This window comes from Bombina bombina, chromosome 7 (assembly GCF_027579735.1).
Source record: "Bombina bombina isolate aBomBom1 chromosome 7, aBomBom1.pri, whole genome shotgun sequence".
NCBI lineage: Eukaryota > Metazoa > Chordata > Amphibia > Anura > Bombinatoridae > Bombina > Bombina bombina.
Genome location: NC_069505.1, coordinates 50,303,411 through 50,329,888, shown reverse-complemented (window position 1 = coordinate 50,329,888; position 26,478 = coordinate 50,303,411). Strand labels below are relative to the sequence as shown.

The 26,478-nt window shown below is 40.9% G+C and overlaps 1 protein-coding gene across 1 annotated transcript in view; it reads right to left on the bottom strand.

Annotated features, from left to right (window-relative positions):
• The window catches only part of DAGLA (diacylglycerol lipase alpha), a 205,261-nt gene that overhangs the window by 91,193 nt on the left and 87,590 nt on the right, over window positions 1-26,478 (bottom strand). Inside the window, exon 6 of the mRNA XM_053720097.1 lies at window positions 12,057-12,144. Coding sequence (XP_053576072.1) covers window positions 12,057-12,144 — 88 coding nt within the window. The remainder of the gene's footprint in view (window positions 1-12,056; window positions 12,145-26,478) is intronic.

Below are 26,478 nucleotides of genomic sequence, written 5' to 3'. Positions count from 1 at the left end.
ATAATGAAGCTTTATTTTTTCACATGAGCATATTATTTTCTTTTTTCTTTTTACTGATTTCCCTGTCCCCAGGACAAAAGAACACTTACTAACCAATCACAAACTAATATACAGATATAGCATGAAGCCCTCTTCTATTCCCTTAAGGTGGTTTAGCACCGATTCCGCTTAGTTAATTAGTAATAAATATATTTAACAGGTAATTAATTAAACAGACATAGTAGGGAAGATATTTGAAGGGATTATATTGATGAGCATATTAGTGTAAACAAGATTATGAGTTCAAATCAGCACGGTTTTATGAGAAATATATGAAGTCAAACTAATCTAATTAGATTCTATGAGGAAGTATGTAAAAATGTAGATAAAGGGGAATCAAAATCAGGATCTGCTTCCTGTCGTGCTAAGCTATCCAACCAAAAAGTTGATGCAGCCGCAACATCAGCCATAGAAATGGCAGGCCTGAGAATATAGCCAGAATGTAAATAAGCTTTCCTTAGATAAGATTCAATCTTCCTATCTAAAGGATCCTTAAAAGAAGTACTCTCTTCCATAGGAATAGTAGTACATTTGGCAAGAGTAGAAATAGCCCTATCAACCTTAGGGCCTTTTTCCCAAAACTCCAAATTAGCCACTGGTAAAGGATATAACTTCTTAAACCTAGAAGAAGGATTAAAAGAAGCACCAGGTTTAGACCATTCCTTAGTAATCACCTCAGAAACCGCATCTGGGACAGGAAAAACTTCAGGAGTAATCATAGGAGGTTTAAAAACAGAATTTAAACATTTACTGGTTTTGTTATCAAAAGGACTAGACTCCTCAATACTCAAAGTAACCAATACTTCTTTCAACAAAGACCTTTTACGTTTATTAGAAGGTGGAATAGCAGACATAGCCTTCTGTATTGCATCAGCAATTCAACAGGGATATCATGTACATTGGCTGTTGAGAGAACAACAGACGCTGTACTAGTACTAATAGAGACATTATCGGCATGCAAAAGCGTATCATGGTTGTCATGATATAGCCGGAGATATAATCTCAGCTTGCTTACAACAGATACACTTAGCTTTGGTAGAAATGTGTTCATGCAGCATAGTTCCTGCAGTAGCTTCTGAGACAAGATCAGACTGAGATATCTTGAAAAATGTAACAGAAAAAATAACATTTAAACAAAATATCCAATTTCCTCATATAGCAGTTTCAAGAATGGGAAAAAATGCATATGCTAAATAGGCAGAAAAGCAAACAGCATAGCCCTCTAGAATATAAAGAGAGCAAGGAGCATAAAGGAAGTGGGGTAATATAACCAAAAAATATTTAGCGCTAAGTATGACGCACAACGCAAAGGGAAGTGAATTTTTGTTTTGGCGACAAGCAACATCCGGAAGTGATGCAACTTGCGTCATTAAAAGCGCGACTTCGCACCATACAACCTAATAAAGACGCAGGAAATTACGAACTTGCGTCACTATAGATTCAAATTTGCGCCAATAATGACGCAATAAAACATAATTTATTCTTACCTGATAAATGTATATCTTTCTTGACACGGTGAGTCCACGGATCATCTTAATTACTGTTGAAAATATCACTCCTGACCAGCAGAAGGAGGCAAAGAGCACCACAGCAAAAGGTGTTAAATACCACTCCCCCTACCCACAATCCCCAGTCATTCGACCTAAGGGAGAAAGGAAGTAATCTAAGGTGCAGATGTGCCTGAGGTTTATAGAAAAGCAAACTGTCTGAAAAACAGGGCGGGCCGTGGACTCACCGTGTCAAGAAATAAATAAATTTATCAGGTAAGAATAAGTTATGTTTTCTTTCTAATGACACAATGAGTTTACGGATCATCTTAATTACTGTTGGGAACCAATACCCAAGCTAGAGGACACGGATGATAAGGGAGGGACAAGACAGTTAACCTAAACAGAAGGCACCACTGCTTGAAGAACCTTTCTCCCAAAAGAAGCCTCTGCTGAAGCAAAAGTATCAAATTTGTAAAATTTAGAAAAAGTATGCAAAGATGACCAAGTCGCAGCCTTGCGAAGCTGATCTACAGAAGCTCCATTTTTGAAAGCCCAAGAAGATGAAACAGCCCTCGTGGAATGAGCCGTGATTCTCTCAGGAGGTTGCTGACTAGCAGTCTCATATGCCATGCGAATAACACTCCTCAACCAACAAGAAAGAGAAGTAGTCGTAGCTTTCTTACCCTTCCCAGAACAGACAACAAATAAAAAAGAAGAATGGCGAAAATCCTTAGTCGCCTGCAAATAATATTTTAATGCACGAACCACATCCAGGTTGTGCAACAAACGCTCCTTATGAGAAGAAGGATTAGGACACAAAGAAGGAACAACAATCTCTTGATTAATATTCTTATCAGAAACAACCTTGGGAAGAAAACCCAAGGCAGTACGCAGAACTACCTTTTCAGAGTGAAAATTAAGAAAAGGTGATTCATACTGTAAGGCTGAAAGCTCCGAAAATCTTCGAGCCGAAGAAATAGCCACCAGAAACAAAACCTTCCAAGATAACATCTTAATATCCAAAGAATGCATAGGTTCAAACTGAGCCTGTTGAAAAAGGACTCTAAGAACCAAATTAACACTCCAAGGTGGAGTAGTAGATTTAAACACAGGCCGAATTCTAACCAAGGCCTGACAAAAAGAATGAACATCTGGCACATCTGCCAGGGGCTTGTGCAATAAAATAGATAAAGTAGAAATTTTACCCTTTAGGGTACTAGCAGACAAACCTTCCTCCAAACTGTCCTGGAGAAAAGACAAAATCCTAGGAATCTACTCCACGAGTAGCCTTTGGATTCACACCAATACAAATATTTACGCCAAATCTTATAATAAATCTTCCTAGTCACAGGCTTACGAGCCTGAATCATAGTCTCAATGACTGACTCAGAAAAACCACGCTTAGAAAGAATCGAGCGTTCAATCTTCAAGCAGTCAGCTTCAGAGAAACGAGATTTGGATGAAGAAAAGGACCCTGCAGAAGAAGGTCATGCCTTAATGGAAGACGCCAAGGTGGAAGAGAAGACATCTCCACCAGATCTGCAAACCAGATTCTGCGAAGCCACGCCGGAGCAATGAGAATCACTGATGCCCTCTCTTGTTTGACCCGAGCAATGACCCGAGGAAAAAGAGCAAATGGAGGGAAGACATATGCCAGACTGAAAGTCCAAGGAACTGCCAGAGCATCAGAACAGCCTGAGGATCCTTTGACCTCGACCTGTACCTCGGGAGTTTAGCATTCTGACGAGATGCCATGAGATCCAACTCCGGCTGCCCCCAACTGAGAATCAAGCTGGAAAATACCTCTGGATGAAATTCCCACTCCCCCGGATGAAAAGTCTGTCTGCTCAGAAAATCCGCTTCCCAATTGTCCAACCCTGGAATATGGATAGCAGACAGACAACAGTTGTGAATCTCCGCCCACTGAATAATCTTGGCTACCTCTGTCATGGACAAGGAACTCCCAGTTCCTCCCTGATGATTGATGTAAGCCACTGACGTTATGTTGTCCGACTGAAACCTGATAAACTGGGTTGAAGCTAGCTGAGGCCAGGCTAGAAGAGCATTGAAAATTGCTCTCAGTTCCAAAACATTTATTGGAAGAACCGACACCTCCCGAGTTCATAAACTCTGAGCCCTTAATGAACCCCAGACAGCACCCCAGCCCAGCAAACTGGCATCCATGGTTACAATCACCCAGGTCTGTGAAAGCAAGTTCCCTGAGAGAGAAGATCTTGAGACAAAGAATCTATAATGGTCCCCAAAAATACCACTCTTGTAGCTGGAATTAAGGAACTTTTTCCTAAATTCACCTTCCAACCATGGGAGTGCAGAAAAGGCAACAACTCATCTGTGTGGGAGTTTGCTAGTTGAAAAAATGGAGCCTGAACTAGAATGTCGTCCAGATAAGGAGCCACTGCAACACCCTTCAATCGAAGCATCGCCAACAATGCTCCCAGTACCTTTGAAAAAATTCTGGGAGCTGTTGCCAGACCAAAAGGAAGAGCTACAAACTGAAAATGTTTGTCTAGAAATGCAAATCTTAGGAACCTGTGATGATCCCTGTGAATGGGAATATGCATATACGCATCCTTTAGATCCACTGTGGTCATGAACTGACCTTCCTGAACCAAAGGAAGAATGGAACAAATAGTTTCCATCTTGAAAGATGGAACCCTGAGAAACTTGTTTACACTCTTGAGATTTAAAATAGGTCTAAAAGTTCCCTCCTTTTTGGGAACGACGAAGAGATTGGAATAAAAACCCAGAGCCGGTTCCTGAACTGGAACAGGAACTATCACTCCCATATCGGAAAGATTCTGAACACAACGTAAGAACGCCTCTCCTTTTATCTGGTTTACAGATAACCTGGAGAGAAGAAACCTGTCTCTGGGAGGAAAATTCTTGAACTCCAGTTTGTAACCCTGGGACACAATATCTACCACCCAGGGATCCTCAACATCTCGAACCAAAGCATGAGCGAAGAAAGAGAGTCTGCCCCCACAAGATCCATTCCCAGATCAGGGGCAGACCCTTCATGCTGATTTTGAGTAAGCAACAGGCTTCCTGGACTGCTTCCCCTTATTCCAAGACTGATTTGACTTCCAAGTTCGCTTGGACTGTTCCTGCTTGGAGGAAGAAGAAGATTTACCAGAGAAGTTACGAAAGGAACGAAAATTACTCTGCCGACCCTTCTGTTTATTTCTTTTATCCTGAGGAAGAGAATGCCCCTCTTCCCTCCCGTAATATCAGAAATAATCTCAGCCAAACCTGGCCCAAACAAGGTCTGGCCCAGACAAAAGCTTAGACTTAGAAGACACATCCGCAGACCAGGATTTTAACCATAAAGCTCTGCGAGTTAAAATGGCAAACCCAGAAATTTCAGCTCCCAACTTGATGACCTGTAGAGAAGCATCTGCAATAAAGCCTTGATTCTATCTTGAATTTCTTCAAGAGGAGTATCTTGCTGAATAGAATCAGACAATGCATCAAACCAATATGCCGCAGCACTAGTAACCGTAGCAATACATGCAGCCGGTTGCCATTGATACCCCTGGTCAACATAAATCTTCTTAAGCAAAGCTTCCAACTTCTTATCCATAGGATCTTTAAAGGAACAGCTGTCCTCAATAGGAAGAGTGGTCCTCTTGGTCAGAATGGAGACTGCTCCCTCCACCTTAGGAACCATCTGCCAAGATTCCTTAATAGAATCAGCAATAGGAAACATCTTCCTAAAAATTGAAGAAGGGGCAAAAGGAATCCAAGGCTTCTCCTATTCTCCTGCAATAATATATAAAACACGATCTGGTATAGGAAAAACTTCCACCGAAGAAGGGACATCAAAAAACGTATTAAATTTACTAGATTTCTTAGGAATAACCATGACTGACTCCTCAGAGTCATCCAAAATAGCCAAAAATCTCCTTGAGTAACAAACGGAGGTGCTCTAGCTTAAACCTAAAGGAAACAACCTCAGGTTCAGAAGAAGGATTTACACTATCAGAATCTGAGATCTCACCCTCAGATGCTACTGAAGTATCTTCCTCCTCAGACTTATGAGAAGAAACACTAGACACAATTGCAACAGAATCAGAAACCTTATACTTCCTCTTGCGCTTCCCCTGCAACATAGGAAAAGCAGACAAAGCCTCAGATACTGCCGAGGATATATGGGTAGCCATATCCTGCAAGGAAAAACCAACCTGAGACGAAACACAGGGCACTGAAAAAGATTGGGACATATGAGGAGAACGCTGCGGATTAGCCTGAACAGGAGACTCCTGAACAACATCCGCCCTAGACAATGAAGGCTCAGAATCAAAAAGTCTATCCTTGTAATGTAATGTTCTCTCAATACAAGAGGAACAAAAAAGGATAGGAGGCTCAACAATAGTATTTAAACAGAGAACAAGCAACAGTTTGCAGGGCCTCTTGGTCCATCTTATTCCAAAGGAAAAAACCTTAATCAATAAAAAATTCTAAGTTCAAATCAGAATTTTAATGAAACAAAAAAAGTTACTGTCCCTTTAAATTTTAAATAGAGTTTTTTTTTTTCTTCTTTTTTTTTTAAACAAGAAAATCCTTAAATAAACTGCACAATAAATCTTGCAGCAACAATTTTTCACAAAATTAAAGCAAAAAGAGACACAAACGTTATAGTCCCTGAAATTCAGACAGAAACTTAAATATAAACAGAGCAACAGCCCCACAAAAAAACAGGCAACCTTCACACCTCAGCAAGTTCTGCTGAGATGCCTACCTGACCTCCTTGCTGCTGGAAACAAAGTCAGAAAATGATCCGGACCCCATACAGCCGCACCGGAGAGTACGGTGAATTACCTCTGAGGGGCAACAGAGCTGCAACATCCAGGAACAACAGGAAACAGCTAAAAGGGCGCCAAAAACGCCCTTGCTATCTCAGATAAGCCCGCCTATTGTGGGTGTGGCCTAACAAACCTCCCGGTAGCCATTAATACACAAACAAAAAACATGTACACCAAAGTGAAAACATAATAAACTGAGCCTCCAAACATCCCCAGTGCCTGCAGAACTGCCATAAAATAAACCGTTAACCTAGAAGGCTGATTTTATATTTAGACAGAATTAACTGTCAAAGTGCCAAATTCTCCTATATCAAAACAGGAAAGAAATAGGCACTTACCTCCAAAAATCTGTCCGGCAGAAGGACAGCTCACTTGGTATGAGAGGGGCTTCTTACCTCACATGGACCTGTGGAAAAAAACAAAAGACTGAGTAAACTTACTCAAACTTTCAACCAAGGGCAGCATGAAGTTACTTGGGAGGCCCAGTGGGGATTATACCCCACAAGTTCCCAAATGCTTAAAAGCCACCACTTGCTCTACTGAAGAGACTGACATGGACTACGGCTAAACCCCAAAGAAAACCAGAGCAAACTTGCTCTGCTTAAAAAATAAACTCTTTATTGAAGAATCAGACACCTAACTTTACCCCTCCTTGCAACTGATACAAGCAAAGAGAATGACTGGGGATTGTGGGTAGGGGGAGTGGTATTTAACAGCTTTTTCTGTCATGCTCTTTGCCTCCTCCTGCTGGTCAGGAGTGATATTCCCAACAGTAATTAAGATGATCTGTGGACTCACCGTGTCATTAGAAAAAAATGGAATATTTCCACTCCAGCAACATATTTTTGCCAGTATATTAGTATTTATTTGTTGTTGAAATACCAAGTTTTATAGTCTTTTAAAGGGACTCTTAATATGTTACCGGTGATCCATTTTACCTGCTACAATGTATTAAATTAAAAAAAAGAAAAGTTCATAATCCGTAGGTAGAATAAATAAAATAAACTTTATTTATGACATCCAATTAAAACACATGTTAGATAAAAGGCTAACAGGTTTTACGCGTTTCGGCAGGAGCCGTATTCATAAACCTGTTAGAGCAAATGCATCTCAAGTTTAAAAAGCATATTCTCAGTAACCATTGGCCGGTGCTAAACACTCCTTCCAATTAGTTTAACTCATACCATTCCAAAATTACATATACAGATTTAGAAAGATTTAATTCAAAAGGGGATTAGAAAAATAGGTACATATATTACAAAATAATAATATAATAAATGAAAAGAAATTAAATGAACTCATCAAGCATATACAACGGTATTATTATTTAAACTGGAAAGAACCTTTTTATGGAAAAGTCCCTATTTTATACAAACAAAATTCAACCAAACATACAGTTGAATTGTGATGAATATATAAAAAGCATAGAGACATAAAAACATGAAAGTATCTATATTCATAAAATTGTTGTCATTGAAAGTAAAAAACAAAAAATTACACCAAATTTAACAGATCTGTCATAGTTCAATCTATAAGTTATTACCCTCCATGGTTAATTTATTATTTTATTATTTTAGCTATACAAGTTTAAAAAAGTAATAGTTCTCTAGAAACACCTTACAATAATGATAATACATAAGATCAAAATGATCAATCGAAGTTATCCAATATAATATATAATAGACTAAAGTATACATTTTTAGGTATAACTATAAAAAATATATAGTATGATATGATGATAACCATGGTAAAATGACAACAAACAACTTGCAAAAAACACACAAGGATAGCTAACCAATGTGGATACTTGGTCAAAAACCTCAGACCCCTTTGATCAAAAAATTGAATATATCCATAAATATAAATACTAATGATCATGTCTCTATGCTTAACATAAACATATCTTAAAAATATCTATTTATTTCCAATGGTTGATGATATCATATTCTGAATTAAAACCATGGGGGATTTGTGTTTTTAGTTTCATAATCCAATAAACCTCTTGGCGTGCCAAGAGTTGGTCTTTGTCTCCTCCTCTAGTGGGTAATGTTATTGCCTCAATTGCTCTCCATTTAAAGGAAGTAACATCCTTTTGATGTATTTCCAGAAAGTGCCTTGATAGTGCTGAACAGGGTTTGTCGTATTTAATGTAACCCAAATGCTCACGTATGCGGGTTCTGACGTCCCGACTGGTCATGCCAACATACTGTCTTGAGTGTTCTGTACACTCAATTAGGTATATGACATAACTAGTTGAGCACTTGACACAACCTTTTGTGAGAAATGATTCACGTGAAACACAAGAGTAAAACTCTCGACCCTCAGTCAGAAAATCACAGGCTTTACATCTATGATTACCACATTTCTATGTGCCATTTACAAGTAACCAAGATCCTGTGTTTCTCTTCAAGCTTGGTAACTGACTGGGGGCAAGAATGTTACCCAAAGTGAGATTTCGGGAATATACACACCTAAACCCCTTCTCAACAGTATCTTTCAAACCAGTGTCCCCCAACAGAATTGGGAAGTATTTTTTTACAATATCACAAACTGATGTATAATCAGAAGAATATTTTGTGATAAAAGATAAATCCTTATCTTCAGTATTAATTTGACACTGATTACATAATGGAGGTCTACCGTCTTCCAGAGTTTTTTTAACTAGATGGTTAAGCATTCTAGGTGGATAACCTCGTGATTTGAGTCTGTCTTTGATGTTTGTGCTTTCTGTTTCAAAATCTTGATCCCTGCTACAAATCCTACGTGCTCTAAGGAACTGACCTTTGGCGATTCCTTTAAACACATGTGAAGGGTGGGCACTTTTGTTGTGAAGGATAGTGTTGCCAGAGATGGGCTTCCTATAAAGTGTAGAATGAATTTTGTTACCAATATTGGCACCACTTAAAGTGATGGCCAAAAAGTTCACCTTATTTTTTTGCCACTCAAATGTAAAATTCAGTCCATTGTCACTGGCATTTAAATACTCAACAAATTCAGAGGCTCTCGCTTCTGTTGATGACCAAATAAAAATAAGGTCATCTATGAAGCGTTTATAGACAACTATCTCTTCTCTGAAGGGGTTCCTCTCATCATACAAAAACGTACGTTCGAGCCAGCCCATGAATAAGTTAGCAAAGGAGGGGGCAAATTTTGCCCCCATAGCTGTACCCTGTCGCTGCAGATAGAACACCCCCTCAAAGAAGAAATAGTTGTGCTCCAAAAGAAATTGTGTTACTCTCAACAGATACTCAATGGTTGTCTCTCTCATGCTTGGATCCTTTTTAAGAAAGAATGCAATAGCTTCCAAACCCATGTCGTGGGGGATACTGGAGTACAGCGAGATCACATCAATGGTGAGCCAACTGTACTCCTGTCTCCATTCAATGTCATCCAGAATCCTCAAGACATGTGTAGTATCCCTAATATAACTGGGTAGTGCAAGTACAAAGGGTTGTAAAATTTTGTCAAACCAATCACAAAGGGGCTCCAATAGTAAGCCAATGCCTGATACAATGGGTTGGCCCTTAATATCACTTAAGCTTTTATGGACCTTAGGCAGATGATGGAAGACTGGAGTTAGCGGATGTTTAACATACAGAGCATCTGCTGTTTGCTTATCCAAGATGCCCAAAGCTATTCCGTCGTCCAAGATCTGCCCCAGTTCATACTGAAATTCGCTGCCTGGATTTCTTTTCAAAACCGAATAAACATTAGTGTCACTTAATTGGCGTAGAGCTTCACTGACGTACTGTGTGCGGTCCATGACCACCACACTACCTCCCTTATCGGATTGTCGTATCACGATAGATTCATTATTTTTAAGCGAGGCAATAGCCTCATTTTCCCGTTTAGAGAGGTTGTGTGGTGGCTTGGTATTATTTTGGTTAAGAAGATGCAGATCTTCAATGACTCTTTTGTGAAATGTTTCAAGAGCTTTTCCCCTATTGTGTATTGGGTAAAAATCTGTACTGGGCTTCAACTTCGGTAATTGACTATTAGTGAATTCTGAGTTTGTGTCTGATTCTGCTTCTAAACTTTCCAGGGCCACCATACTACAAGCTTCAGTGAACCCTAAATCTGGATGTGCAACATCAGAAGAAGTAATTTCTCTGATGGATTGATCCAGATTTATCTTTGAAGAAAAATGTTTTTTAATGGTTAATTTCCTGACAAAACGATTGACATCTATAATAGTTTGAAAGATGTCAAACCTTCTGTCAGGACAGAAACCCAGGCCATATTCAAGTACTTGCATTTCCATTTTATTAAGGGTGTATGTGGATACATTAATCACATTACTTTGTTTCATTGTGTGTGCATTCTGTGTTGTTGTTCCCTCAGTGTGTAACGATGTGGCTGTGTCAGCAATTGTTTTGGGGGTGGTTGTTGTGGTTTTTGTTTTTGTTTCCCTCCTCCTCCTGTGTATTTCTGAGCCACATGAAAAACCTGAGGTGTTTGTTCTTTATTGGAATTAATATTGCTAATTGTAACATTCCTCTCAATGGTATTATGGCCTTGCTGTAAATTAGGACCCTGTTTCAATGTTGTGGGAAGAGTTAAAGAATTTTTCTGTATAGCCCCCAAGTTTAGTTGGGTGGTATCACTGGTGCAGGGATCAAATTAGGAGGGCCCTTCTTTATCAATGTCATCAAAAAACAAAAGACTGAGTAAACTTACTCAAACTTTCAACCAAGGGCAGCATGAAGTTACTTGGGAGGCCCAGTGGGGATTATACCCCACAAGTTCCCAAATGCTTAAAAGCCACCACTTGCTCTACTGAAGAGACTGACATGGACTACGGCTAAACCCCAAAGAAAACCAGAGCAAACTTGCTCTGCTTAAAAAATAAACTCTTTATTGAAGAATCAGACACCTAACTTTACCCCTCCTTGCAACTGATACAAGCAAAGAGAATGACTGGGGATTGTGGGTAGGGGGAGTGGCATTTAACAGCTTTTGCTGTCGTGCTCTTTGCCTCCTCCTGCTGGTCAGGAGTGATATTCCCAACAGTAATTAAGATGATCCGTGGACTCACCGTGTCATTAGAAAAAAATTGAATATTTCCACTCCAGCAACATATTTTTGCCAGTATATTAGTATTTATTTGTTGTTGAAATACCAAGTTTTATAGTCTTTTAAAGGGACTCTTAATATATTACCGGTGATCCATTTTACCTGCTACAATGTATTAAATTGTTTACAGTATCTCCTTCACCTTTATTTTGGCATTTGAAATAGATGCCTATTGTATCCCTACCTGCACTCAACATTTCTATACCTGAGTATAGGCTAAAAAAAATCTGTGCAAACAAAGCCAGCATAATTACACTCCCAGTAGGAGGTAGAAGAGGTAGTACATATAATTTTTAATTGTTCTCTCTAAGTATTGGGCTTTGGTTTACTGACAGAGATAATATAAGTATATGTGTGTAAACAAAGTGATAAAATAAGGAAATCTGATTTCCCAGCCAGCTCAACCAAATTTAATTGGGTTGTGGTTTCAAACAAAACCAGATATTTCATATACAAAAATAAATCTAGATAAGTAATTTCTCATACATTTTATAGTAAGCAGCTGGTATAACGTCATTTGGAAACACATTACGGGGAAAACTATTTTACAGTATACTGTCCCTTTAGGTATATGCTCTGATTAGGATTTTTTGCAATCACTGACCACTGTAAAATGCTTTAGTTCACTTACAGACTGAGAATCTTTAGTGCGAGTGCAGCAGAGGAAGACTTTTAGGCGACGTGTCCAGCTGCTGGCTTGACCTTCTTCGAGACGATGCCTTAAATAAAGAAATAGGTCATGAAAAGGAACAAAAAAAAGGAATATAAGCAAATGAAGCAAAGTATCTGCAATAGAAAACTAGGTAAAAAAACCCACAAATGATAATAAACTCTGAGATACAGGTTAAAACAAGACGATAAAAGTGAGTATAACATGTTTCCCTTAGGGCCATAGAAACACATTCCAACTTTGATTACGGTGTCAAATCAGGACAAACATCTGTAGCCAAAAAGTTAGATTTTTTTTAAAGGGAATGAGGGGCAGAATCAGAAGTCTTCTTCGCTTTTCCCAAACTTTTTATGTATAGAGACTAAGTCATTAACATTGGGATTGGCTGTGGGTTATACTACATTATATTCCCACAAAGCCACAGACTCAGCTTTTTTGCTCCCGCTACCGAGGAAGAAGTTTCTGCCCTCATATCCTCCTCTCACCTCATTACCTGTCCCCTTGATCCCATCCCCTCACAGCTACTGACCTCCCACTTCATGTTTTAATCTCTCCCTCAGCATTGGTATATTTCCCTCATCCCTTAAATATGCACTAATTACTCCTATCCACAAATAAATCTGCTCTTGATCCATCATCTCCATCCAACTACCACCATATTTCCCTACTCCCCTTGCCTCAAAACGTCTGGAAAGGTTTGTATATACGTTTATCACATTTCCTCACGTTAAACTCCCTACTTGATCCATTGCAATCTGGATTTCTCCAACAACACTCCACAGAAACTGCAATCATTAAGGTTACTAATGATCTAACTACAGCAAAACTACAGCATCTGTGACACAGCTCTCTTGTGGCTCTCCTCTTACCTATCTAACCGGACATTTAGTGTTACCTTCTCTGGCACATCTTCTGACCCTTTACCACTTTATGTTGGGGTACCACAAGCTCTGTCCTTGGTCCCCTTCTCTTCTTAATTTATACATTATCCTTAGGTTCCTTAATACAGTCCTATGGGTTTGAATACCATTTGTATGCAGATGATTCCCAAATCTACATCTGTGCACCAGACCTATCCCCTTTCTTACTAACCAGAGTCCCTAATTGTCTTTCAAATATTTCTTCCTGGATTCCCACTCATTACCTTAAGCTAAATCTCTCTAAAACTGAGCTCCTTATTTTCCCTCCTTCTTCCAAAATCCCTACCCCCCAACTTTCTCTAACTGTTGATAATAACATCATTACACCAAGCCTGTCTTGGGGTCCCACTTGACTCAGATCTCTCTTTCAATCCCCACATCCAGTCTTTGGCCAATTCTTGCCACCTCCAAAACATCTCCAAAATTTGCCACTTCATCACACAAGACACAACTAAGACTTTAATCCACTCTCTCATCATTTCCCGGCTTGACTATTGCAACTCCATCCTCTCCGGCCTCCCTAGCTGCCGTCTCCCTATAATAATAAATGCCTTTGCCAGGCTGAACTTCCTTACACGTTGCTCATCATCTGCTGCACCTCTTTGCCAATCCCTTCACTGGCTTCCTCTAATCTCCAGAATAAAACATAAAATCCTATCTCTGACATTCAAGGCTCTCATTAACACTGCTCCCTCCTATATCTCCAACCTCATCTCCAGATACTCTCCCTCCCGTCGCCTTCGCTCATGACCTCCTTCTCTCCTCCTCTCTTGTTACCTCCTCACATTCCTGTCTACAGGACTTTTCCAGACTGGCCCCTATTTTGTGCAACTCTCTGACTCACTCTACCTGACTCTACCCTAGTTTTCAAACTTTCAAGCTCTCTTTAAAGACTCTACTGTTCAGCGATGCATATAATATACACTAACATTTTCCTATCTTAGTTCCTCTCCTCCTTTAGTTATCTCCTTGAACCCCCTTAGCATGTAAGCCCATGAGCCCAGCTGCTTTGTAGATCGCCTTCATGAGAGCTGATTTACAACAGTGCAACTCTTGGCAGGGTCCTCTACCCCTTTGTGTCCCATAACTGTCACCTTGCATATTAGACCTGTGTTTTTAGCGCTGCGGAACCTGTTGGCGCTGTACAAAAAACTGATAATAATAATAATTATATTCACATGTATGCTAAAGATACCTTCTTGTTATTAGTTAAAAATAGCAAAGAAAATCAATTACCATTATTGAATTCACTCACATTTACAAAATGTGATAAAAAATACATATGCTTAAAGCAGGGCTTGATGAACCCAGGAGTCGGGGAGCCACTGGCTCCTAGAATTTTACCCCTAGCTAGTAACTTTTTGGGTTATTCTCCATATATCTTTATAAAAATAGCACTTTCTGTCTCAATTTTTTTTACTGGCTTCAAAATTTTAAATAGATTTGTCGACCCCTGGCTTAAAGGGATATTCAAATGCAAAAAAGACATGCCTGGAATTGTTAAAGGGCCATAATAGTTGATAAATAACATGCTCTAATACCCTAGAGTATGCAGTTTTACGACTATCAACCCTGGGGTTTATAATGTTAGGGGGTTAGTGTTTTGTTTTGTTTTTCACAAAAAGAGCTGATCTCTTTAGGGCAATGCCCTACAAAAGGCCCTTTTAAGGGCTATTAGTAGTTTATTTTTAGAATAGGGTTGTTTTTATTTTGGGGTTATTTTTGTTTTTTTAAGGGGTATTAGAATAGGATACATTTTTTTTATTTTTGCTAATTTCGTTTTTAATTTTCTGTAATGTAAGTTTATTTATTTTTCTGTATTGGTAGTTTTGGTAGTTTTTTTGTGTAATGTTAGGTTAGCTTTTTCGTGTAATGTTAGGTTTTTTTATTTTTCCTCCCGGTAATATCAATATTATTTTTTTAAAGGTAAGATTAGGTTTTTATTTAATTTTATAGGCAAGTTTTTTTTGTTTTGTTTTTTAAGGTAGTTAGTATTTTTTTAGTAAATTTAGGGGTATTTCAATTTGGGTTAAGTTAGGGGGTGTAAGGTTAGGAGGATACGATGTTAGTTTATAACTTTGCAATGTGGGGGGGTGGCGGTTTATGGGTTAATGTATTTAGATACTTTGCGATGTGGGGGGATGGTGGTTTAGGGGTTAATAGTTTATTTAGATACTTTGCGATGTGGGGGTGGCAGTTTAGGGGTTAATAGTTTAGGTACTTTGCGATGTGGGGGAATGGAAGTTTAGGGGTTTACAGTTTTATTTAATGTTTGCAATGTGGGGGGGGATTGCGGATTAGGGGTTATTAGGCTAGGAATTTATGGTAGGGTGTTTTTTTCCACTTTTTTAATCTCCATTGATTTCTATGGGGGAACACATGCATGCACACGAGAAAACTCCGCTTAGAATTTTTGCGATTTTTGGGCTACCGCTAGTGAAAAATAATGATTTCTTTCAACTTGAAATACCAGCGGAACCTGACAAGCGCAAAAAGCCCAACGCTAACGATCTTTTCGCTAGGGGAAAAAAAATATATATTTACCACGGCACTATTTAATCTAGCCCTAAATGGGTGGTGTTCCCATTAAAAGGGCAGCGTAGCGTAATTTGTTTTACCTAAATGTGTTTAAAATGAATTGTTACATCAGCTGCAGAGTATAAAATGCATGAAAAAAGTATAAACAAAAAAAATATGGTAGTTTATTTTTGTATTTGAAATAGCTGTTTTTGTTCTTTGAAACCACAACCCATCAAAATTTATTGAGCGTGCAGGGAATTCAGATATCCTTTGTTTATTCATTTCTGTACACAAACTTGTTTTTTATATTATCCCTGTAAACCAAAGTCCAATATTTAGAACAATTGAAAATCAACATTTTATTATTTATTTCTTGTACCTCATACTGTGAATGTAATTTCTTCTGTGGGCTACATTTACCCAGGCTTTCTAGAACCTATACTTAAAGGACAGTCTACACCAGAATTGTTATTGTTTAAAAAGATAGATAATCCTTTTATTACCCATTCCTCAGTTTTGCATAACCAACACCGTTATATTAATATATAGTTTACATCTGTGATTACCTTGTATCTAAGCCTCTGCAGACTGCACCCTTTTCTCAGTGCTTTTGACAGACATGCAGTTTAGCCTATCAGTGAAGACTCCTAAATAACTCCACAAGAGTGAGCACAATGTTATCTATATGACACACATGAACTAGTACTGTCTAACTGTGAAAAACTTTCAAAATGCTCTGAGCTAAGAGGCGGGTTTCAACTGTTTAGAAATCAGTTTGAGCCTACCTAGGTTTAGCTTTTCAAAAATACCACCAAGGGAACAAAGCAAATGTAATGATAAAAGTCAATTGGAAAGTTGTTTAAAATGACATGCCCTATCTGAATCATGAAAATTTAATTTTGACTAGACTGTCCCTTTAAGTGTAGAAACTTTCAGAATAGGTAGGGATACCACAAGAAAAAAATCAGCTATTTAAAATGCCAAAATAAAGTAAAAGGAGCTATTTGTAAACAATTTCATACATTCCAGTAGGTAAAATGGATAATTTACACAAAAGCTCCAAGTTCTGGTCGCATGGGGCTTGACTTATATATATCTAAAAAACAAAATGTATGCTTACGTGATAAAAAAATTTCTTCCCTGACATGGAGAGTCCCAGAATTCATTCATTATTGTTGGGAATACAACACCTGGCCACCAGGAGCAGGCAGAGCATTCCCTTAATCCCCCAGTCATTAAACACTAGGGGGATAGAGGTGCCAGAAGATAAGGAAAACCGCCGCCTTAAAATAATAGGGCAGGTTTGTGGACTTTCCGTGCCAGGAAAGAAAATAGTTTATCAGGTAAGCATACATTTTGTTTTCTTTCCAATGGCAGGGAGAGTTCACAAATGAATTCCTTACTGTTGGGAATCGAATACCCAGGCTAGAGAGGACACAGAATAAACAGGGAGGGAAAATAAGGCAGGCGGACCTAATCTGAACGCACAACCGCTTGAAGCATCTTTCTCCCAAAGGAAGCCTCAGCTGAAAAAAAACATCAAACTTGTAAAACTTTGAAAAGGTATGTAAAGAGGACCAAGTAGTCGCCTTACAGATGTGTTCATTAGAAGCTTTGTTCTTATAAGCCCAAGAAGAAGACACTGCCCAGGTAGAATGAGCCATAATCCTCTCAGGAGCCTGTTGACCAGCTACCTCATCCAAAAAGAAAGAGAAGTCAGCAGTGGCCTTCTGACCCTTGCGCTTACCGTCATACAAGACAAAAAAGGAAGCTGATGGTTTGAAATTCTTAGTTGCATGAAGATAGAATTTCAAAGCATGCACTACATCCAAAGTGTGTAGTAAATGGTCCTTCTGAGAGGAAGGATTAGGACAGAAAGAAGCTACTACAATCTCCTGAATGTTATTGCAGTTGAGACAACCTTAGGTAAAATAATCTAACTTGGTAAGTAAAACAGCCTTATCCGCATGAAAACAAGATAGGGGGGGGGGGTCACACTGTAAAGCAGATAACCAGAAACTCTGTGAGCAGAGGAAATAGTCAGCAAAAAAAAGAACTTCCAAGACAAAAGTTTAATTTCAACAGAATGCATAGGCTCAAACAGAGCCTGATTTCAAGGAATTCTCACCTTGTGCCAAGGGAAAACTCGATCCTCACACCAAGCTTGATAGGTGTGCCACACCTTGTGGTAAATATGACGAGTCACTGGATTACGAGCCTTGATCAGAATAACAAATACCCTATCAGAAAAACCTCAGTTGGACAGCACTAGGCTTTCAGTCACCATGCAGTCAGCCTCAGAGAATCTAGATTTTGGTAAAGGAATGGATTTTGGAGGAAACATCCACGGAGGCGCGGAAGACATCTTCACCAGGTCCGCAAACAAGGTCCTGCGAGGCCACGCCGGAACAATGAGAATCCTGTTGATGCAGGCGACCACCCGGGGAAAGAGAGCAAACGAATGAAACAGATAAATAAGTTTGAACATCCATGGTACCGCTAATGGATCCACCAACACTGCTTGAGGAACCATTGATCTCGATCTGTATCTGGGCAGTTTGGTATAGAGATGAGAGGCCATGAGGTCTATATCCGGAACACCCCACTGGAGAGTTATCTTGGAGAACACTTCGTGGGGAAGAGACCACTCCCCGGGATGGAAAGACTGTTTGTTCAGGAAACACACCTCCCAATTTTCCACCCCCGGGGTGAGAATGGCCGAAATGTGACATTTCAGAGACTCCTCCCACTGGATGATGCGAAAGTTCTCATAGCTAGGGAACTCCGTGTTCCTCCTTGATAGTTGACATAAGCCACAAACGTTATGTTGTCCAATTGGAATCTGATAAACCGGATAGAGAGAAGTTGAGGCCACACCATCAGTGCATTTAAATGGCTCTCAATTCCAGAATATTGATGGGAAGCGAAGATTCCTCCAGCGACCAGGTTCCCTACACCTTCAGAGGACGCCAAACCGCATCCCAGCCAAGAAGGCTGGTGTCCGTAGTCACAATCTCCTATGATGGTTTAAATAAAACATGTGCCTTGAGACAGGTGGTCATGACAGAGCTACCAGGAGAGAGAATCTCTTGTATGGCTGTCCAAAACGATCCGTTGGAACAGGTCAGAATGATCGCCATTCCATTGTCTGAGCATACATACTCGTAGAGGTCGCAGATGGAAACGAGTAAAAACATAAATTATGCTTACCAGATAATTTAATTTCCTTCTGTATAAGGAGAGTCCACGGCTTTATTCCTTACTGTTGGGAAATACTGAAACTGGCCACCAGGAGGAGGCAAAGACACCCCAGCCAAAGGCTTGACTACCTCTCCCATTTCCCCCAGTCATTCAGCCAAGGGAACAAGAAACAGTAGGAGAAATAGCAGGGTATAAAAGGTGCCAGAAGAAAAATATAATTTAGTGGGTCGCCCATCGGAGAACACGGGTGGGGGCCGTGGACTCTCCTTATACCGAAGGAAATTAAATTATCTGGTAAGCATAATTTATGTTTTCCTTCTTAATATAAGGTGAGTCCCCAGCTTCATTCCTTACTGTTGGGAAACTTATACCCAAGCTCTAGAGGACACTGAATGAAAACAGGAAGGACAAAAAGAGAGGCGGACCCTAATCTGAGGGCACCACAGTCTGCAAAACCTTTCTCCAGAAGGCTGCTTCCGGAGAAGCAAAAACATCTAACTTATAAAATTTAGAAAAAGTGTGTAAGAAGGACCAGGTAGCCGCATTACAAATCTGATCCATAGAGGCCTCGTTCTTAAAGGCCCAAAAGAAAGCCACTGCTCTAGTAGAATGAGCCGTAATTCTCTGAGGAGGCTTATGTCCCGCTGTCTCATAAGCTAAGCGGATAACACTCCTAAACCAAAAGGACAAGGAAGTCGCAGAGACCCTCTGTCCCTTACGCTTCCCAGAATAGGCAACAAACAAGGAAGAAGTTTGTCTAAAATCCTTAGTAGCCAGAAGATAGAACTTCAAGGTTCGAACCACGTCCAAATTATGAAGCAAACGTTCCTTTAAGGAAGAAGGATTAGGACACAAGGAAGGAACCACAATCTCTTGATTGATGTGGCGGTCTGACACAACCTTAGGGAGAAACTCTAACTTAGTACGTAGGACAGCCTTATCAGAATGGAACACCAGATAAGGAGGCTCACATTGCAAGGTGGCAATCCCAGATACTCTGCATGCAGAAGCAATAGCCAGTAGAAAAAGAACCTTCCAGGATAACAACTTAATGTCAATTTCATGCACAGGCTCAAACGGAGCCGCTGCAAAACCTTATGAACAAGATGCAGACTCCAGGGAGGAGCCTTAGATCTGAACACAGGCCTGATCCTAATCAGAGTCTTAAAAAAAAAAAGGAAAATAATGCGTACCTGATAAATTTATTTCTTTTACGATATAACGAGTCCACGGATTTCATCCTTACTTATGGGATATCGCCTCCTGGTCAGCAGGAGGAGGCAAAGAGCTCCACAGCAGAGCTGCATAAATAGCTCCTCCCTTCACCCCCAACCCAGTCATTCAACCGAAGTTAGGAAGAGAAAGGAAAAGCCAAGGAGCAGAGGTGACTGAAGTTTAATAAAAAATAAATACCTGTCTTAAAAAATAACAGGGTGGGCCGTGGACTCGTCATATCGTAAAAGAAATAAATTTATCAGGTAAGCATAAATTTCCTTTTCTTTTACAAGATATGACGAGTCCACGGATTTCATCCTTACTTATGGGATACAATTCCAAAGCTATAGGACACGGATGAAAGGGAGGGACAAGACAGGAACCTAAACAGAAGGCACCACTGCTTGAAGATAAGGGGCCACTGCAATGCCCCGCGGTCTGAGAACCGCCAGCAGAGACCCTAGAACATTTGTGAAGATCCTGGGTGCCGTGGCCAGCCCGAAAGGAAGAGCCACGAACTGAAAATGTTTGTCCAGAAAGGCAAACCTTAGGAACTGGTGATGATCTTTGTGGATAGGAATATGAAGATAAGCATCCTTTAAGTCCACGGTAGTCATATATTGACCCTCCTGGATCAATGGAAGAATTGTCTGAATAGTCTCCATCTTGAAGGATGGAACTTTGAGAAACTTGTTTAGACTCTTGAGATCTAAAATGGGTCGGAACGTACCCTCTTTTTTTGGGAACCACAAAAAGATTTAAGTAAAACCCCTGCCCCTGTTCCAGTATTGGGACCGGACAAATTACTCCCATGGTGGAGAGGTCTTCTACACAACGTAAGAACGCCTCTCTTTATATCTGGTCTATAGACAATCGCGAAAGAAGAAACTTTCCCCTTGGTGAGGAATTTCTGAACTCCTACTGATACCCTTGAGACACGATTTCTAGCGTCCAGGGATCCTGAACGTCTCTTATCCAAGCCTGGACAAAGAGAGAAAGTCTGCCCCTACTAGATCCAGTCCCGGATCGGGGGCCGTCCCTTCATGCTATCTTGGTAGCAGCAGCAGGTTTCTTGGGTAGTTTACCCTTGTTCCAACCCTGGTTTGGTTTCTAGGTGGGTTTGGCTTGAAAATAATTCCCTTCCTGTTTAACAGAAGAGGGGATTCCCTTGAATTTTCGAAAGAAACGAAGATTATTCTGTCGTCCCCTTTGATTAGTTGTTTTGTCCTGAGGAAGGCGGTGACCCTTACCTCCCATAATGTCAGAAATGATCTCCTTCAAGTCAGGCCCAAACAGGGTCTTAATCGAAGGAGAGAGAACAGCACTCCATGAGATAGAACAGAAGCTGGAAAACCTTCCATGCATGTTCATTTTTATTGAATTCCTCAGGGTGCCAGTTCTTTTTGCCCACTATGCCCCTTCACAGAGAAAAAATATCCTGAAGCATATCAGTCTGACCCTGCCCAATGACAGTCCAGCGCCGAAATACCAGGCAATTCTTCTCTGAACAAGGGAAACAACAACCCCAGACGATCGTTTCGGCCTCCTATGGGCCTCGTCAGTGAGGTGCAGTTGTATCTCTCTAAGGGCAAGTGTGCATGGAGTCCACGTCTGGTTTCCCCATTACTCTTAGGGTGACCCAAGAATAATTTGCATAAAAATCGAAGGAGAGAGAACAGCACTGCATGAGATAGAACAGAAGCTGGAAAACTTTCCATGCATGTTCATTTTTATTGAATTCCTCAGGGTGCCAGTTCTTTTTGCACACTATGCCCCTTCACAGAGAAAAAATATCCTGAAGCATATCAGTCTGACCCTGCCCAATGACAGTCCAGCGCCGAAATACCAGGCAATTCTTCTCTGAACAAGGGAAGCAACAACCCCAGACGATCGTTTCGGCCTCCTATGGGCCTCGTCAGTGAGGTGCAGTTGTATTTCTCACAGAGAAAAAATATCCTGAAGCATATCAGTCTGACCCTGCCCAATGACAGTCCAGCGCCGAAATACGAAGCAATTCTTCTCTGAACTGTCATTGGGCAGGGTCAGACTGATATGCTTTGGGATATTTTTTCTCTGTGAAGGGGCATAGTGTGCAAAAAGAACTGGCACCCTGAGGAATTCAATAAAAATGAACATGCATGGAAGTTATTCCAGCTTCTGTTCTATCTCATGGAGTGCTGTTCTCTATCTTTCGACTTATATGCAAATTACTCTTGGGTCACCCTAAGAGTAATGGAGAAACCAGACGTCGACTCCATGCACACTTGCCCTTAGAGAGATACAACTGCACCTCACTGACGAGGCCCATAGGAGGCCGAAACGATCGTCTGGGGTTGTTGCTTCCCTTGTTCAGAGAAGAATTGCCTGGTATTTCGGCGCTGGACTGTCATTGGGCAGGGTCAGACTGATATGCTTCAGGATATTTTTTCTCTGTGAAGGGGCATAGTGTGCAAAAAGAACTGGCACCCTGAGGAATTCAATAAAAATGAACATGCATGGAAGTTATTCCAGCTTCTGTTCTATCTCATGGAGTGCTGTTCTCTCTCTTTCGACTTATATGCAAATTACTCTTGGGTCACCCTAAGAGTAATGGAGAAACCAGACGTCGACTCCATGCACACTTGCCCTTAGAGAGAGATACAACTGCACCTCACTGACGAGGCCCATAGGAGGCCGAAACGATCGTCTGGGGTTGTTGCTTCCCTTGTTCAGAGAAGAATTGCCTGGTATTTCGGCGCTGGACTGTCATTGGGCAGGGTCAGACTGATATGCTTTGGGATATTTTTTCTCTGTGAAGGGGCATAGTGTGCAAAAAGAACTGGCACCCTGAGGAATTCAATAAAAATGAACATGCATGGAAGTTATTCCAGCTTCTTTTCTATCTCATGGAGTGCTGTTCTCTCTCTTTCGACTTATATGCAAATTACTCTTGGGTCACCCTAAGAGTAATGGGGAAACCAGACGTGGACTCCATGCACACTTGCCCTTAGAGAGATACAACTGCACCTCACTGACGAGGCCCATAGGAGGCCGAAACGATCGTCTGGGGTTGTTGCTTCCCTTGTTCAGAGAAGAATTGCCTGGTATTTCGGCGCTGGACTGTCATTGGGCAAGGTCAGACTGATATGCTTTGGGATATTTTTTCTCTGTGAAGGGGCATAGTGTGCAAAAAGAACTGGCACCCTGAGGAATTCAATAAAAATGAACATGCATGGATGTTATTCCAGCTTCTGTTCTATCTCATGGAGTGCTGTTCTCTCTCTTTCGACTTATATCCAAACAGGGTCTTACCCTTAAAAGGAATCGCCAAGAGCTTTGATTTAGAGGACACGTCCGCAGTCCAAGATTTTAACCATAAGGCTCTGCACGCTAAAATGGAAAATCCTGAATTCTTAGCCGTTAATTTGGCTATCTGAAAGGCGGCATCCATAATAAAAGAATTAGCCAGCCTAAGGGCCTTAATTCTGTCCATTATGTCTTCTAAAGGAGTCTCAGTCTTAATGGACTCTTCTAGAGCCAAACCAAAACCAAACCAAAAGACGGCCGCAGTTGTGACTGTTACAATGCAGGCCGTCGGTTGTAATAGAAACTCTTGATGAATATATAGCTTTTTAGAAGACCCTCCAGCTTTTTATCCATAGGGTCCTTGAAAGCACAACTGTCCTCAATAGGGATAGTCGTACACTTAGCCAGGGTAGAGATAGCTCCCTCCACCTTAGTGACCGTCTGCCAAGAGTTCCGAACGGTGTCGGCTATAGGGTACATTTTCTAAAAAATAGGGGAAGGGGAGAACGGAATACCCGGTGTCTCCCATTCCCTTGTAATAATGTCCGAAATTCTCTTAGAAACCGGAAACACATCAGAATAAGAAGGGACCTCTAAGTATTTGTCCATCTTACTCAATTTCTCTGGCGGGACCACAATAGAGTCACAGTCGTCCAGAGTCACCAAAACCTCTTGCAGCAACAGGCGGAGGTATTCAAGTTTAAATCTGAAGGACATGACGTCCGAATCTGTCGGGGGTAGTGCACTTCCTGAGACAGACAGTTCCCCCTCAGACAGGGCCTCTCTACCCCCCAATTCAGAACCCTGGGAAGGTATATCAGAGATAGCCAACAAACCATCAGAAGTTGTAGGGACCACGTGGGCCTCTGTCCTGCTGCGTTTGCCTTGTAACACTGGCAGCTTAGATAAGACTTCTGTAAGAGTGGATGACATAACTGCAGCCATATCCTGCAGAGTGAAAGACGCAGACGCCGCAGAAGAACATGGCGTCACCTGCGCGGGCATTAAAGGCTGAGACGCTTGGGGAGAAAAAGACGGCTTATCGTGAATCTCATCAGTCTGAATTTCATTAGACATGTCATTATTAAAGAAAATTTGTTCTTTGCAATTTACTGCCCTAGAAATACATGAGGGACAAAGTGTAACAGGGGGTTCCACAATGGCATCTAAACACATAAGGCATGTACTTTGCTCAAGGTCGTCCATGTTGACATAACAAACAAGGCCAACTTGGTAGAGTCACAGATCATGTATGTGCTTAACCGCAATAGAGTACTGTGTCTTTTACAAAAATCTGCAGTACCCGACAGGCTAATAAAAACTTTTATTTACGTTTCCTCTTAGGTCTGTAAAAATTCTAAATATTGTACTGGCCAGGACAAAATGAACAGTCACCTCGCCACAGCTCCACTGCGGCTCCTACCTGCCCCCACGTGCTTCGACATCGACCCTCTCGTGAGGTGCACCTAAGATTGCTTGCAAGGTTTAACAGCAAGCGAACTTAGGAGCCGTGAAGAAACTGCTAACATCCGGAGCCTAACAGAGGAGTTACTGCACAGAAAGTGCGCCAACGATAAGCCCCGCCCTTGTGGGCGGAAACGTAACTCTGCAGTTACGTGCGTAAATTATCACAGTGAACCGCCATTAAACGGACTATGTACCAAAATTATTTCCCCAGCGTCAGCCATCTCTCATGTGTTTGTAATATAAATCCTTCACAACAATAAACAGAGATTTGCCCAATATAAAATAAAAATACCGTATGGCATTGAATGCTACCATCATTTTCCCAGCGCTTCTAGCCTATCTTATCTACTAGAATGTCTGTAAGATGTAAAAAAAAGATGTCGGTTCTCGCTCTGATTAATGAGAATCTGCATATTTGAAAAAAAGGCAGTCTTATGTGTCCACCCACATAAACCCCAGATAGAGAAAAAAAGGTAGCGTACAGTCAGATCTGAGATAAGCTGCAGAGCCCCAGAGTAAGAGACTGCACTTACCTCTATGCTGAGGAACAGCATGATAATTCACAGTGTCAAGAGGTCCACTCTTCCTCCTGAGGTCCTGTGAAGATATAAGGATCTTAGTTAAGTTTCTCTAAAACCATCACTTCAGAGCAGCATCAGAATGGGAGGAGCAGCAAGGTTAAAAACCCCATCAGTTCCCATAGCCCAAAAGGCTATAACAGCAGAGACTGCTCCATAATAAAATAGTACACTTTGGCACCATTTGAAAATAAAAAAACTCTTGATTGAAAAATCTAAAACTAACACCTCACTTTACCTCTTCCTATCACTAACACAGGCAAAGAGAATGACTGGGTTGGGTGGAAGGGAGGAGCTATTTATGCAACTCTGCTGTGGAGCTCTTTGCCTCCTCCTGCTGACCAGGAGGCGATATCCCATAAGTAAGGATGAAATCCGTGGACTCGTCATATCTTGTAAAAGAAAGACTGTACATCTGGAAGCTCTGAGAGCCTCTTGTGCAGTAAAACAGACAATCTGTCCCCTCAGGGAACTGGCAGAAAGACCCTTCTCCAGTCCATCAGGGAGAAACGAAAGGATCCTGGTAACCTTAACTTTGTGCCACGGGAATCCACGCTCTTCACACCAGAATAAATAGGTTCTCCGCACTTTACGATAGATGCGACGAATAACCGGCTTACGACCTTGAATGAGAGTATAAATAACTCTCTCAGAAAAACCTCTCTTGGTAACGACTAAGCTTCAATCTCCACGCAGTCAGCCTCAGAGAATCTAGATCCCTGCGACAAGGTAACTTCCATGGAGGAGAAGATGACATCCCCACCAGATCCGCGAACCACGTCCTTCGCGGCCACGATGGAGCTATCAGTATCACTGATGCCTGCTTCTGCTTGATGCGGGCCACTACACGAGGAAAGAGTGGTAACGGCGGGAAAAACATAATTTATGTAAGAACTTACCTGATAAATTAATTTCTTTCATATTGGCAAGAGTCCATGAGCTAGTGACGTATGAGATATACAATCCTACCAGGAGGGGCAAAGTTTCCCAAACCTCAAAATGCCTATAAATACACCCCTCACCACAATTCAGTTCAACAAATAGCCAAGTAGTGGGGTAAAAGTAAAAAAGCATACAAAAAAGAGGAACTGGAAATATAATTGTGCTTTTATACAAAAAATCTCGTAGAATGAGCTGTGATCCTCTGAGGCGGGGACTGTCCCGCCTCCAAACAAGCTTTATGAATAAAAAGCTTTA